Source organism: Pteropus vampyrus, unplaced genomic scaffold, assembly GCF_000151845.1.
Source record: "Pteropus vampyrus isolate Shadow unplaced genomic scaffold, Pvam_2.0 Scaffold94, whole genome shotgun sequence".
Classification (NCBI taxonomy): domain Eukaryota; kingdom Metazoa; phylum Chordata; class Mammalia; order Chiroptera; family Pteropodidae; genus Pteropus; species Pteropus vampyrus.
In genome coordinates, this window is record NW_011888875.1 from 469,113 (window position 1) to 484,975 (window position 15,863).

At 44.9% G+C, this 15,863-nt stretch overlaps 1 protein-coding gene across 1 annotated transcript in view; it reads right to left on the bottom strand.

The window, feature by feature from the left end:
• Positions 1 to 2,347: 2,347 nt before the first annotated feature.
• FBXL7 (F-box and leucine rich repeat protein 7) overlaps positions 2,348 to 15,863 on the bottom strand; it is a 367,867-nt gene continuing 354,351 nt past the window's right edge. Inside the window, exons 3-4 of the mRNA XM_011364106.1 lie at positions 11,916 to 12,527; positions 2,348 to 5,693 (exon numbers count right to left, since the gene is read on the bottom strand). Coding sequence (XP_011362408.1) covers positions 4,957 to 5,693; positions 11,916 to 12,527 — 1,349 coding nt within the window. The 3' untranslated portion in view covers positions 2,348 to 4,956. The remainder of the gene's footprint in view (positions 5,694 to 11,915; positions 12,528 to 15,863) is intronic.

The following is a 15,863-nucleotide window of genomic DNA, read 5'->3' on the forward strand; positions in this document are numbered from 1 at the left end:
GATCTGAGATCCATTTAGGGTAAAGATATTACCTCTTAATCACCCAGATCCTATCATAGTACTTGGTCAATGAACCTTTGCTAAAGGAATCGAAGGTGGCTGAACACATGCTCATTGGCACTCCCTGGGAATTCTTTGTTCATGAAAAACGATTGCAATTTCTAATCTCCTTCACATATTCAGCATCTCATGGGCCAAGATAGAAGTCAGACATGCTGATCTCATCAGTGTAAAATTCAGTAGCTCAGTGACGGCAAAGAGAAACATTCTACAATATAGAAATGACTAGATTTGAAAATATTTAGTTTTCTTTCTTTCTTTCTTTCTTTTTCTTAATGATTCTTCAAGGCTATCTTTTGGTACCTGGATGATGCTGATTGCTAACACATGAACAACAACTTAGAGCTTAATGATAGCCTTCCTGGGTGGTCCATGAGACCAGCATCTTAGTCGCAGATATTTCCTGGAATAGCTCTGCCAGAGGTGCCACGAATGTGCTGCTGACAGGCAGGGATTGTGTCATCCGTAGTTTCCAAATGGAGAACTTCTGTTCATCCCACATGGTTTCAAATGTAAGATGATCTGCAGACTTGAGAGGAAAAGAAGGGTTTACAAAACAGACCTGTGGCTTTAGGAGATAATGATGCACTGAAAGGAAAAAGGAGGAATAATCACGAGGGTGCATTTGTTCCTGGATGGGACAAGTCTGAGTGTCTATGAGAGCATTTCTTCCCTTGTGTGAAGAGCTCTGCCCACCTGCTGGTCATCTTAATGGAACCTGCCTGAGCTGTACTTTGGGCAACAGAAGCTGCGTCTAAGCAAGTCTCCGCGACAGCACTGGCGTCCACTGAAGCCAGATGATGACAAGCTCTTCCTTTCCCGCTGTCCCTCTTCTTCCTGTGACATTGAGGATCACTTCTGGTGTATGGATCAAAAAGAAGAAACCATTTGACCGCCAACGTGCAGTGGAGAAACAGCTTTGTTTCACAGATTTTCTGTGTGAACATTCTCACTGCAATACTTACCTGGTTTCTAAACATTTTCTCTCCCTCTTCTACTGTCTCTTCAGCATTTCATCAGATTAACTTCTTTCTGAACTAATCATGGTTGTCAGCTATGACACAAATGTACCAGTTTGGGTGACTTCGCTGAAAATTTAGACATGGTAAGCAATGTATTGTATTACTTTTCCCCTTAACAAGGCTCTTTTTGTTTTCATGTTGTATGCTCTTGGATATCAAACTTCTTAAATACTTTTTTCTAATTTTGAACAAATATCAATGTAAGAAGCCACGAACTTCAAGGGCAAATTTATTTTATTTACCGCTAGTCTTAGTCTGGGATGTTGACAAAATTGCATGGGGCTAGCTCCATCAAGTTAATGTTCCAAGGCAGCTAACAGTCCTGCTGGTTTATATGAGAGTCATCAAGCAGCTGAATAGAGTAGAAGGTTGGGGACAAATAAGATTTAAAATTGATATCTCTTAAAAAAAACCTATGAACTTACTAAAGGTAAAGTTTGCCATTCATCTATCAATACTTGCTTTCCACTATGTTGATTTCTGCGATCTGAAGGTATGAATGAGTAAAGATTTGGCATTTCTCTTTCTCCAACTGACAGCTTTTCCTTTTAGATCAGTTGCCATATTCTCCTTCCAGGTTTTAATGCTCTAAGACTTTTTTCTTTAATTATTATTTTAACTTATAATAATTAAGGGTCAGCATAATTTTGAAGATTTCTCTGAAGTTTGTAACCAGTGCCTGGAGAAGTATCTTCAGGTCCACAGTTACTTATCCATAACTCTGAAATCTAGAAAGCTATGAAAAAATAGGAGTATTTTTTCAAAATAGGAGTATTTTTTCATTATGTTTGGCACAACTTAATTTGGTGACAAAGCCTGACCTGAAGGGAGGCAAGCTATTTATAGTCTGTAATAATCTTACACAGTGTGACTATTCATATCTGTTGTTGAAGAAAGATTAACATGTTTAATTGAGGGTGCTGTCGCAGACTCTGCTAGGGGTGTTACAAAATACACCACGAGTATCTTTCTAAAATATGAAAAATTATGAATTTTAAAGTACATCTTGCTCCAAGTGTTTGGGTTAAGGAATAGAAGACCTGAACTAAACTGCGCAGGGAAAGACTTTTCACTTACTTGTGAACTTTCAGCCAAAGTCACTGAGCCAAGGGAAATGACAAAACCATAGATGCAACTTTAAAGGGACAACCAATCCCTCACCCGACTTGCTCTTTACTTCAACATAAGGCAAGTCTCTTGCTCACTCTTGAGCATCCCATCTGAACACCACGCTCCTCTAGGCAGGGTATTAAATGAGGCTTAACCCGATTACCAACATATTGCTTTATTTCTCGGTGGTAGTAAATTAAGGCTTTCTAGAGTCTTACAGCACGCAGTGATTTGAACATTAGAATGTAAAAAAAAAAAAAAAAAGAAAAACAATCAGCATTCAATTTAGCAGAGGCAGGAAGGAAGCAAGTTTTAAAACCGATAAATTTCCTAGGGAGGCCTTTTGTTTGGTCTCTCCAAATCTGCTGAGCTGTTTCCCCAGTAACCTCTGTCATAGATTCACACCCCAACGGGAAGCAGAATGGAAGGGAAGATTGGGAAGAAAGGAGAAACTGGGAAAGAGTATGTGCTGGGCAATCAGTGAAAGTTTGTCTTTGTCTCATGTTTGGAAGATAGTTTAGGTGACGTGGCGAAGTGGTGGTGATGAACATATCTGTAATAATGGGATATACCTTCGCAGGGTGCCATTTGGGCTCTCCCTTTTCATTCCAGAAGTATTAAGGCAGCTCACTTGGAACACTCCAGTGCCAAGGGTTAGAAAAAATCCTTTGTGACTCAAATTTTGAAACTTTAGACAAGGTCACAAGTCACAGAGCAGGGGAATGCTACTTTCAACTCCTTTTCATGCTTCTAAACCCTACGACTATCACTGGATACTATCCCCAGCCAAATAATTCATTTTCCCCTGTGGCCTTGATTGCACATCTAAATTGCTGATGATGTTGATTGGCGAGAAGACCATATTTCATATGGTGCATGAAAGAAACCTCCTGGGCAGACACCACCTCACTCTATCTCCTCCTTCCCAACATAAGACAAAGGAACGCAGGGAGCCTACATGGGAGTGCAGTTGTCGAGTGGTGTGTAAGCTTGAGCTGAAACAAAGTCCACATGCTTGCCTCGGAGATGCAGAGGTTCTGGGTTTGGACGGTAGACCCTTTGAGAAAGAAATGGATGAACTGTTTGCACAGTGATGGAGGGGTGTGGCCAGAGAATAATTTGGGAAAGGTCACGTGTTTATTAACAAAGGCAACTAAATTTCATAAAACGAGTAATGGAATTTCTTCTGGCATCCTGATTTCACATGAATAGAGCTAGCAAATGGATCTCTATCCAAATAGGACCATTTAAAAATCACATTCAGCAATGATTTTAATGTTCTATTCCAAGGGCCTGGTTGGTGGACCAGCACCTAAGCCTTATCAATGTGTTCCTTCTTCCATTCGTCTGGCATTTTTTAGTAAACAGTATTTAAACACCTGGAAGTCTGCCGTGCACTTTCTGACAGAGAACATGCAGACAGCTACAAGGGAAGGCACACAAGGTGCAATCTGCACAATTAAATGCTTACGACTTAACCCCAATAGACTTCGTGTGATGAAGTCTGGATGCACAAAGAAATAAATAGATGAGAAAAGTAGAAATGTGATCTGAATGACAACGAGCCGTGGCGTCTGTTCCTGTCAGCTGCAGGGCAGATGTGCCTGATGCAGGCCACGTGTGCACTGGGATTAGAAAAATCTTGGAGGACATGTGTTCTCTTGGGTCTCGCTTGTTAATTAAAAATTCTGAGGGTCTTAACTCCTACTGAAAACACTCAGAAAGATCAATTTGCCTGGGCGGGTGTAGGCTTTGCTGAGATTAGGAATTTTTATTTATTATTCTTATTCTTCTTATTTTTTTTGTGATTAGGAATTTTATGGTGGTGTGAAGTGGGCTGATGCTGAAAGCACTTGTGCACAGAAACCATCCATCTAGCTGGGTGGGAGAAGGTGCCCAAGAGACTCAACCGTCGGAACAAATAGGGATGCGGGGGGTGGGGGGATACTCAGATCGGAGTGAAGGACATACAGGACACTGGCGTTGGCACATCCGAACCTCCTTTAAGCGTCCACAGAATGTATACCGTTGGCAGAGGTAGAGGCCCCGTGTGCTCTCTGCCAAGGTGCTTGTTTAGCGACATCTCAGTTCCCTCCATTCTAAAACGGGCATGAAGCTAATCTACAAGCTGGATAGCCTCTAATTCAGCGCTGGAAGCTAGAGCCCACAGTGGTCAAGTGCTTTGCCCTAGGTCACTGAGCTAGTAAGTGGCAGGGCTGGGGGCGGAATTCAGGTCTCCTCTTCCACCATCCTGCTTGAGAGTCTTTAAAAGGGTTTGGAAGTACTGTGTATGTAGACCAGGTGCTGTGACATTAATTTAACAAGAATTTGCTTGGGGTTGGATTGAAGAGTGTGGCTTTGGCCAATCCAGGCCTTTGAAGAGGAGGAGGTCTGGAGAGCATTATTTTTCTAATGGTTTGTTGCTGCTGGTGGGGGCGGGGAGTAGGAGGGATAGGGGTGTAGAACCCCGAAGACCTGGCCAGGAGGAGCGAGACAGAGAGAGAACAGGGCGTTTCTAAAGACACTGCCATCAGCTTTCTGAGACACATCTTTTGTGAGAACAGAAACTGCCTATGAACGACCTGACCAAAAAAAACCCATTTACTATAATAGAAATTTGTCCCCGCCCTTCCTTTCCTTGACCTCTGTTACCCATGAGAAATTAGGGGAAAAAAAAAAAAAAAAAAAAACCAAACAAACAAAACCAAAACATTTCATCTCGTTCATGTTTGTCTGAAGATAGCGCCGGACCGAAGCTGTCCCTTCAGAAGAAGGCAGGGTTGGTGTGCTCGATGACGCAGCGCTTGCAGTGGCGTTTCACAAACCGCAGAGCCTCCACGGACACCTCGCAGTCCTGGACGTTGAGCAGCTGGAGGTCGAAGCAGTTGGCCGCCACGATCTGCAGGCCCTGGCCCGTGATGCTCTCGCAGGACTTGAGGCTGAGCCGCTTGAGGTTGAAGCAGTTCAGGGCCAGGCACTCCAGGCCCGTGTCAGAGACCAGTGGGCACTTGCCGATGTCCAGAGACTTGAGCTTGGTGCAGTTCTTGGCGAGGTACTCCACGCCGTGGTCCGTGATGCCCTCGCAGCCCCTCGCGTTGAGGTAGCGCAGCTTGCTGCAGTACTTGGCGACGTAGCGGATGCCCACGTCGGTGACGCGGCCGCAGTGCGCGATGCTCAGGTACCGCAGGCGGGACTCCAGCTTGGCGATCTCCCGCAGGCCGAAGTCGCTGACAAAGCGGCAGTCGCTGACGCTCAGCTCCTTGATGGACGGGCAGTAGATCATTAGGTAGCGGAGGCCCTCGTCGGTGAGGCGGACGCAGCGGCGCAGGTACAGGTGGGTCAGCTGCGTGCAGTGCGCCGCGATGGTGTGCAGGCCCTCGTCCTCCAGCACGAAGCAGTCCGTCATGTCCAGGTAGCGGATGGAAATCTGTTTGCCATGCAAGGGGGACAGTTTAATGGAGGCCTCTCGGGTCAAGCTGATGCAGGTCACTTTGGAGCATCCTACATAAAGAGACAGAACACGTGCTCAGAGCAACTTCTGGCAATGGGGATAGGGGGAGGTGTCGCCTAAGGTGGGGGGCGGGGGGAGGGTGGCTGGCATGGATTCCTGCCCTTCCGAGAGCCACGTGCTCACATTACCCTTCCCTTCTCAGCCCCTGCAAAGAAGACCAGCAAGAATGGCTACTCCATGTTCCTTTGATTGTTCAAGTACTTGGATTATCTGGGGTTAAGGGAATTTGTGGGCTTCAGAATCAGAATCAAAGACCAGGTTCCATTTCCAGATCCATTGCTAGTTGCCAGAAATTGGGCAAATCAAGCCTTCTGAGTATTTCCTGTGTCTTAAAATTAGGATGTTAACTTTCCCTGCAAGGTAGCTGTGAAGAAGAAATGAGACGATGTGTGTAAACATCTTGCTCTGGCCCTGGAAAGTTCCGGAAGCTCGGTAAAGGTTAGTTCTACCCATGAGATGGTCTGGTAACTCTCTGATCCAAGGAAGAGAAGTGTGAGAGAGAAGTTTGGCCCTGACCTTGGTTTGGCAGAAAGAACTCCGGCTTGGGAGTCACACAGGGTTCAAGTCTCCTTTTTATGGCCTCAGGCAGGGTCTTAACTTTGCTGTCTCAAGACCTTCCTCTCCGGCCTAGGAGGGAACAGCTGGCATGCCTCCACTACAGAGAGATAACGAGGGTGCAGTCAGATGAGGGATGCAGGCAGGCTCTGAAACGCTTGAGAAAAACATGCAGTGTGAATCTATTAAGGTGACTATGGCGGGGGTGGAGGTGTGTGTGTCACTTTAACCCTCCATGGTGAAGGAAGAACAATTGTGTCGTCTGGATTATTGTTCTGGCCCATCAGCCAGCGTCTCTGCCCTGCCTTCACCCCCTGGTCTCCTCACAGCTGTCGGAGAGATTCTGGAAAACAAATGCAACAGCGTCACTCTGCTCCAAGCCTTTGGATGGCACCCGTCTCACTCAGAGTGTAAAATCTAAAGTCTAAGGGGGACTCGAGAACCTGTACCCCACTCCTCCAACCCCACTGGCCTCCCTGCTGATTTGCAGGCACCTCAGATACCCTCCTGCTTCAGGCTCAGTGCACTGGGCAGTGCTCTACCAGATGGCCCGATGGTGACGCATCCCTCATCATCCCAATGAACTAGTATTCCCCTCCTGATTCCCATTTATTCTCAGTATTCTCTGTCACTTTGTGGCATTATATATTATTTGTTCACTTTTGTATTTGCTGACCTCACTCTAGAATGCCAGTTCCTGAGAAAAGGGATTCTGGGCTGTTCACTGCTATATCCCTCACACCTGGTTCACAGCTGGTGCTCCATAAATATCTGTTGAATGAATGAATGAATGAATGAATGAATGGTTTATAGAGTGAAAAGAGTCTTCTACAGGAAGATCAGGTAAGATAATCCAACTTTGAATATTTAAATGTCCTTAGAACTTTGACCCTGGCTGACATATATCTACATTGAAAAACAGCTATCTATTTTATAGTTGATTATAATGCCTTTCGTTTGTGTTGAATTGTGAAGTTAACAAAGTGCTTTTATAAATAATTTTTTTTACCTGACTCTTAAAACAGTCCATTCTACAGATAAAGAAATTAATGCTCAGGAAGGTATCTTTAGATGCCTTTCTAAGCAGTGTTTCTAATCCCAAGAATATGTATGTGTATAAATTAGATATATTTGTACTATATATTATAAATTATTAAATATTTACATATAACATATGAAACACTCATTTCATTGTATATTTCAGTTCACTGTATATTACTCTGTAAAATGTGCACAGTATATTTTTATCATGTAAATATAAAGAATTAATATGCATAGCTAACATATATTATATAAATAAGTGCATATGTATATGTAGTTCATTCCACTATATAGTCTGTATATATATTTTTCATTTCCTCTCTACTCCTCTTCCCTAATCCCACTGGCAGGTCTAAAGCCAGGAGCCTCACCTCGGGCACCTCTGCGCCTTGCTGCTCACGTAACACCCGAGGTTCCTGAGCAGCTGCATAATAGTGCTGACGGGGCAGGCTGCCCAGGAAACTCATGTAAAATTCAGGTCCTTGGAGTAATGAGGTTCAAAAGCCACGTGCTACCAAGCCAAAGAACTTCAGGAAGGAGTAAAGCGTACAGCGCAACTCTGGAGAACAACAATGCAACTCGCCAGAGGCTGCCGGTGCTGCCTCCGTGGGCTCTGTGGTTTTGTGGAAGGTGGTTGGCGCCCCTCACCTTTAGCTTTGAAATTTCCTTTGTTTTGAGTTTCTTTTTTTAGAGTGAATATCATTTACTTATATTGGATTTCTAGGTCCACAATTGTAGCTGCCCACCTTTGATGCCTGTGAAGACACTTAGTTTTTCAAGAGTATGTGACAAACTTTGTTCCTAAACTCTTAGTTTCAGTTTATTGTATATATATTTAAAATAACAAGCGAAATCTGTTGCCCTCTAGGAAAGATACTGTATTTGGTCCAAGGAAATGTTTATCTTGTTTTTGAAAATGAGTCCCAAATTTAATAAAATACTAGTTGAGCTCAGTTTTGGTAAAGAAGCTATTTTGATATGCTTTTATTACTTTAGATCAATAATTTTTAACTTTAGCTTTAATTCTTACTGATTTGCTAAGTTTGGGTTAAAAGTTAAACAACAACAACAACAAAAAAAACTGGCCCATGGCTAGGTAATTTCTATGGCCAGTTCATGAATTCATAGATTACAGACATAGAGAGAACCTTAGAAATCACCCAGTTTAACCTTAGTTTTTTAAAGAGGAGACATCTCAGGCTCAGTGAGATTATGTGATTTGTACAGCTAGACTAGGGCAAAGTTTCTCGACTAGTAATCCAAGGCTTCAATTATTGGAGGGGTGGTAAGACATGACTAAGATGTGGCATGCATTGATGAACTTGACGGGAGGTGCATCAACATGAAGTGAGCATTTGGACCCTGAGAAATCAGAAGTCTTGGAAGTGGGGACATCAGCAAGGGAATTCTTGAAAGAGAGAAGCAACCTGGATATATAGATATGGAGCCCACGTAGTAGAGAGACAAGAAAGCATGGGCAGGGGGTAGGGTAGGGTGGAGTGAGGAGTGTCTGTACCACGGAACGAAGGGTGTCTGAGAGGATTTAATGAAGGCTGAGCAGGAATGGCCGGTTGGGATCAGGTCATGGGTGTCGGCGTGGGGAGGGGTGCTGCCTTAACATTCAGGGTAGGGGGTATGACCATTGCTAAAAAGGGAATGGTCAATATGGGTTGAACAAATCTGTGGGGTTTTTTTTTTTCCAATAAATTTCAGATTTGGTTCAGCTTTCACAAATATCTTCTTCGTGTCTTCATAATGGGGTTGAGATGAGTATAAGGAGAGTGGTTAGAGAAGCATGCATCTATGTAGACAGGTAGAGGAGAGGGGGTTAACTCAAGGTCCTGGGGAAACAGAATCACCTGGACAGGATTGAATTGGTTGGAGATACAGAATTTGGAAGAGAAGCAGGAAGGACTCCAGGTCTCCAGCTGGAAAGGACTGTTTTAAAGCAATTTAATTTGCAATAATTATATTTTATATTTTGAAAATTGCTTGGTTCAGTATACTCCACTGATGTTTAAAGGTGTTAATTGTGATAGTTAATTTTGTGAGCAAAGTTGAGTGGATGATGAGGTGCTCAAATATTTGGCTAAACATTATTTCTAAGTGTTGCTAGATAATATTAACATTTCAATCAGTGGACTCAGGAAAGCAGACTGCCCTCTCGGGTGGGAATCTAAATGTTGAGGACCCAAATAGAATAAAAGAGAATTTTCTCTCTCTGCCTTCTGTTTGAGCTGTGACATTGGTCTTCTGCTTCCTTTAGACTGGGACTTACACCCTCAGCAACCCTGGTTCTAAGAACCTTAAACTTGGACTAAACTATACCACCAGATTTCCAGGGGCTCCAGTTTGGTAGATCATGGGACTTCTCAGCCTCAGCAGTTCTCTGAGCCAATTCTTCGTAAAAAAAAATCTCCCCCGCCCCATACATACATAAACACACACTATGGGTTCTGTTTCTCTGGAGAACTCTGACTAAACATTAATAAGAAGTAACATGTGATCATGAGAAAACACTACAGCTAGTTCAAATAATTTTCAATGACTTTTAAAGACAGCTTTCCAGGTGGGCATATTCTGCATTGTTGGGAATGGGAGAAACAGTCTCATGGTCTCTGGGGGAATTAAGCTCTTGACCACTGATGAGTGTTCCACAGTCAAGTTTACCATCTTTGAGAAGGTGGCCACTATCGAGGCCAGCTGTAAAAACCAAGGAGAACAAGGCAAAGATGAAGTCACCTCTGGCAGCTCTGTATCAGTATAACAGTTTCCAGATTTCCTCGTAACTGGAGGGCACCTCTCAGCGGTGGTGATGACAAATTCATCCTTAAGGCTTGCTGGGACTTTCAACAAGCCCCAAGGATGAAAACCTACCACTGCTTCCTCCATATCTGAAATTCTGTGCTTTTAGGTTACAGATTCCCCTTGTTTTAGTCTCTGTGTGTACTGATGATGGGGGGTGGGTGGGGAGACATGCAAGGAAGCTATAGAAATATATTTGGATGTGCAAGTTACTCAGGTTGGTGCAGAGGAAGGGCATTGAGACTCACAATGGTTAGTCAAGGGGGCGAAGCGGGGTCCACTCACCCAGGCTAGAAGCCCAGAAATTTCCACTCCCAAAGGGCCAAAGTAGTTTTTGCATTTCTGAATTTCAACGGGACTCCGAAAATGAGGGCACAATTACACACAGCCTGCGTTAAGGGTGTAGGGGGAGCCTCTTTAACCAAGATGGGGATTCCAAAAATAAATCATTTTCTAATTGGAGAAAGGAAAAGAAAATGAGGTGTTTATAAAAGAGGCCCACAATGCCCAGAATCTTAGAATGTTAAAGAATCCAGTCTCTTGCCTTTCCCCACCCCTCCCTTAACCAGAGAGAGGAAACGCAGCTAGAGAAAGCTGTGAATTGTCCCAGATCACAAAGGTTTGAAACGAGTTTCCACCACATCACAAAGCTTTCTCTTTCCAGAATTCCTCGGGGGGAAAATGTAAGAAAACCTCTTCGTTTCCTGCTTCTTTATGCCAATGGCTGCTCACGACTGAACATACGGTTACTATGGTTTTGTACTGAAGCCAGCTGAAGAAGGGGAGCAAAGAGTTGCTTTCCAGCAAGGGAAAGAATCTGCAAAAAATAATTGACTGTCATCTGAAATATTTTCAGATGTCGGCTTTCAAAAGCCGAGAGAGCTGGCTTTTACCTCGGGTTTCGTTGGAGGGTATCATTTACCTCAGACGCTTGCAAACTCCAAATTCTGTTTATTTGCCCATTACAGTGGGTTTTACTTCTCGACCCCTCCCAACAATCCCTGAGGTTGTGGCTTGCGCTGTTCATTTCTCTAACTCCCTGATGCATCTTACATTCGAGCCTCTCCAATGTTCGTCTTTTTGACTGGGCGGCAGACGAGATAAAGCGAGGCTGTTAGTCTGGCCGGATCCATGTCTGGCGCCAAAGTGCGAGTCTGGGTTTTAATTCTTCCTGCCTGGGAGAAGTTTTAGAGCAAAGCAGCTATGCTGGGATTTCCCTCAGTTTTTAAAAGGACTAATGGCTCCATCGATAGGCTTTACTTTTGCACTACGCGAGAATTCTGCTTAAGAAAAGATACAGAATCAACCCTCATTTGAGGAGAGTAGGGGTGAAACATAACGAGACACTTGACCAGGATAGATTTTCCCCAATGTCTGCGAAATCGCAATCACAGGCACAGCCCACAGCTCAGGTCTTGGGGCTGCCGAGCAATAACTGATGGATGATGGACGGAAGGGTGGTGTCTAGACTCCCCAAGCTTGAGTTAGGTACTTTGTTTCTACTTCCCTGTGAGTAGATACTTGGTTGCTGTGACAATCGTGAGAGGTACGGGGAGGAAAGACACTTAAAAGTCATGCTAAGGTGAACTGCCAACGGGACTTCTGGTAGACATTTGATGAAAGGGACATGTCTGGCCTCTGGGGTCCTGATTACATAGAGACAGTTTCTCTGGAACTCAGCCTCCCTCCTTCCCACCTTCCATCTCTAATGGCTATCAAGGAGCGGTGCCTCCCGCGGTGCCAATGTCATCTACTTCTTTGGGATGATGCCTTGGGAAGGACCCACTGATGGGAGGCCAGTGGCCCTTTACCTGACACATCCAGGTGCTCCAGGTTGGGGCAGAGGGACACCACGTCAAAGACGGCCTCGTTGGAGATGTTGTAACAGCCCGAGACCTCCAGTCGCCTCAGTTCGGGGCAGCACTGGGCAATGGTGTAAAGCCCTCTGTCCGTGAGCCGCCGGCAGCCACTGACCGTCACGGTCTCCAGCATGAGGCAGACGTTGGGTGTGTCCTGGCAGAGCCTGCGGGTCAGCACCTTGAGGGCGCGGTCCACGTTGATGGTCTCGCCCGTCAGGCGGATAGTCCTCCAGAGCCGCGGGTCCCAGGCCAGGTTGTACCAGCGGCGGCACACGCGGGCGCAGCGGCACAGCTGGTTGGTGGGCAGGAAGGAGAAGACGTGGACCAGCGAGTGGTCCGGGAGCCGCTCGATGCTGGCCTGCTCCTTCTGCGGTCTGGAGGCGAGCCGGATGAGAGGGTGGGTGAGGCGGGTCGGCGGCGGGGAGTGGACCATGGCCACCGTCTCCCCGGTGATGGAGGACGAGGAGGTGGACGAGCCCCTTCCATTCTGAAACCCGGGCAGGTTCGGTGGGCATATCAGGGCTGGGCTGGGCGTGCTGAGTGTGCGCATGCTCAGGTCGGAGTCTGCCAAAGGACAGAGAGGAAAGGGTTAATGACAGTCAGGGTGGCGCCCCCGGAAGGAGGCAGGTGCGGGGTGACACTCTCGTTCCACGGATACCCATCCCCGGCCGACCCTGCGGACTCCATCACTGGAAGCAGAAGCTCATGCAAGTTTCACCCGTCCCAGAAAGGCGCCCATCCTTCATCTGCACCAGGGTGGGCAAACTTTTCCGTAAAGGGCCGGATTTGGAATGTTGGAGGCGCTGCGGGCCATATGGGCTCCGTCTCTGCGGCAATTACTCAACCTGCCGGTTGTGCAAAAAGCTGCTATAAACAATATGTAAACGAACAGGCGTGGCAGTTTCAATAAAATTTGTTTTATAAGAACAAACCAGCTGCGTTTGGCCTGAGGGCCGTAGTTTGCTGACCTCTGATCTGCACTATTGATGATTATCCAAAGGGCACAACTTCAAAGTTTCATTATTTCTATTCTGAGAGGAAACTCTGTATATTATGAACACAAACTGATTTAATGTCCTAATTACATTTTGGTTAGGCAGAAAATACGCTTCATTTACAAACGAGGAGAATGTTTCAGAAAGGAAGTCAGGTCAGTGGGTACAGATGAAGTTTGCTGTCTTTGCTCTTACCTGTCCCCTTCACATCCAGTCCTCCGTCTCTTGATAAGGGTACCCTAAACTCTGGGGCCCGGGCCTGGGGAGCACCCTGCTTCTTCTGTTAGATTTTAGATGGTACTTTCAGGCCTTGAATATCTGTGATAATATCAATTTTTTGTTCTCATTAACAAGCCTTTCCCTTTTCATTTGAATGTGAGTCATATTCTGTTTCTTGGATGAGACACATGGCTTGATGACGGCACAGTGGTTTTTAAGTTTATGAGGGATTAAGTTCTTCAGAAAGCTGCTTTAAGGAATCTTCTCAATTCATACCCCCCCCACCTCAATATATATGTATGAGAAAGAATTTATTCTCTATAAATGTTATATAGTTTATATATATGATATATTTATCTAGGAAGACATTTATTCTCTCTAAATATATTTATATGTTTTACACAGACCAATGTATATATATTTTGGGTATATATACATATATTTGGGGTATACATACAGAAAGGAGAGACAGACAAGACAAAGAAAGACAGAGACAGAGACTTTCTTTCCAAAACACAAATTTCTTTGTCTGTAAAACAGTGAGTTAGGCTAGATGATTTGTAGGTCATTTACAGCTCTCATTATAGCTATAAAGACTTAAAAAGTTTTATCCCCGTCTACGTTTCCACATTTCATACCTTGGGAATTTTCAAGCACTCATCTTTTCAAAGAACTGCCGGGAGTCACATACAACGCAAGAAATTCTGACACCTACATCTCCACCTAGTGCGTGTTTGTAGTTTTCTTACCCAAGAAAACTTTGTAGTTTTGTACCGCAATAAGTTTTTTCTTTTACTCCTTTATGACCTAACCTTGTCCTTCACATATCCACAGCTTTGCTTATGAAGGTCTGTGATTTATTGTCTGCCTCTAAGCCCCTCTGCCCCCACCTTGTCTCCCTCTTGAAATACAAACACCTTTTGTGACTCAGTGTGAATGCCACCTCCTCTAACAACATTTTCTTGGTGTCTTTGAGAGATAATTAGTTCCTTCCCTTTTAAAATCCCCACTCCTTGTTCTATAGTCATTTGTGAATTTATCTTTCCCTATTGTGTTTGATTGTATTATTTTTCTCAATTCTGCATCCCTCCCTGTAATCCCCACATCCTTTGTCATGTGACTTTGCAGTTCCTCCCAGGCAGAGTATATTTCCTTCGTCTAGTGATGTTGGGCTTGGCCATGTGACTTGCTTTGGCCAATAAATGCTAGGGGATGTGATGGGCCCAAAGCTGTCGGTGTGGCTTGGCTTGCCCTCTGGTGTTTTTCCATTATCATGAAAAGAATATGGCTGGCTAGTCCACTGGTCTTAGGGCTATGAGAGGCCCACGGAGCTGACAGAACCAGCCCCAACCTGCAGCTGAACTCAACCCAGCCCAGCTGGGGTCAGGCAATGCCCAGATGAGCCACAAATGTGTGAGCTAAAATACTAAGTTGGAGAGTGATTTGTTATACAGCATTACTGCCTCCTATTACACTCAAAACTCCTTTGAGACAAGGATTCAGTCATTTTCTTATTTGTGTCCTGGCAGCAACTGGTAAGGTTTATGATACATAGTAGGTGCACATAAATGTCTTGAGTTGACTAGAAATATTTATATGTTTCAAAACTAATAATTTCTAGCTTGGTATGTACTTTTCTATCCCAGGTGGTATACATGCTGCATTTTAAACCATTCATAAGAAAAGAAACATGTACTTCCCACTTTTGTAATCAGCTAAAATAAACAGAAAGTCTTTAAGGAAAACCTTAAGTGTAAACCAATTCGCGATTTCAAAACTACCCCAGTCCTAGCCTTTATCATTGCATGAACTCTGGGAACTGTCTCCGAAGTTGGGTTTTTCTTGAGCAGGGGACAACCTATTCTGAGCCCCAAAGGAAGGGCAATCTTGGCTTTTAGCAATGATGAGGACTCTGATCTCCCTCCCACCTGCCGAGGTTCTATTCATCTTGAAAGAGAGGATACTCAGCAGCGCTCTGGGGGTACCAGCGCGGCGTGAGCTCGCACCTGAGGATGAGATATAGTACTGGTGGGGGTGGAAGTGGGAGCCTGGGAGCTAGCTGCATCTGTAAGGGGCTGGGAGCCTGGGAGCTAGCTGCATCTGTAAGGGGCTGGGAGCCTGGGCGCTAGCTGCATCTGTAAGGGGTTGCCTTTTCTTCACTTTTGATGCTCCCAGCACTGAGGGGTGGAGCAGGAGCGCGTCCAGATTGCCTAGCACCGCTGAGCTTTTAGTAACGCTTTCCGTTTTTTCTTTCTTTCCTTTGCCAATAATCATAGCCAGTGGTAACGGAATTCACACTCAGATAGAGATGGCAGCCTTGCACACTAGTGAGGACATTCTGCCCTGAAAAGGAGTCAGGAGCATGGTGATAGCTCTCCTGCCCTCCCAGAGCTCAGTGGCAGGATTCTCGGCAGGCATTCTGGTGGCTCTGTGCTGCTCACAAGAGTGGGGAGACAATCGGCAGAGTCCAGGAGACTCTGCCAGGAAAGCTGGATGTCTCTTTTGCCAGAGCAGACACCGTGATTCTCTGGTTCCTTCCTACTTATTCTTCAGCAGGTCAAGAACTCCTAGTTTCGAAAGAATATAATTTGTCATAATTGAATAAATAGCACCTGATAACTAAAAAAATAAAGAATGAAGAGTACTGCCATGGTCTGAATGTTTGTGTCTGCCCTAAAAATTCATA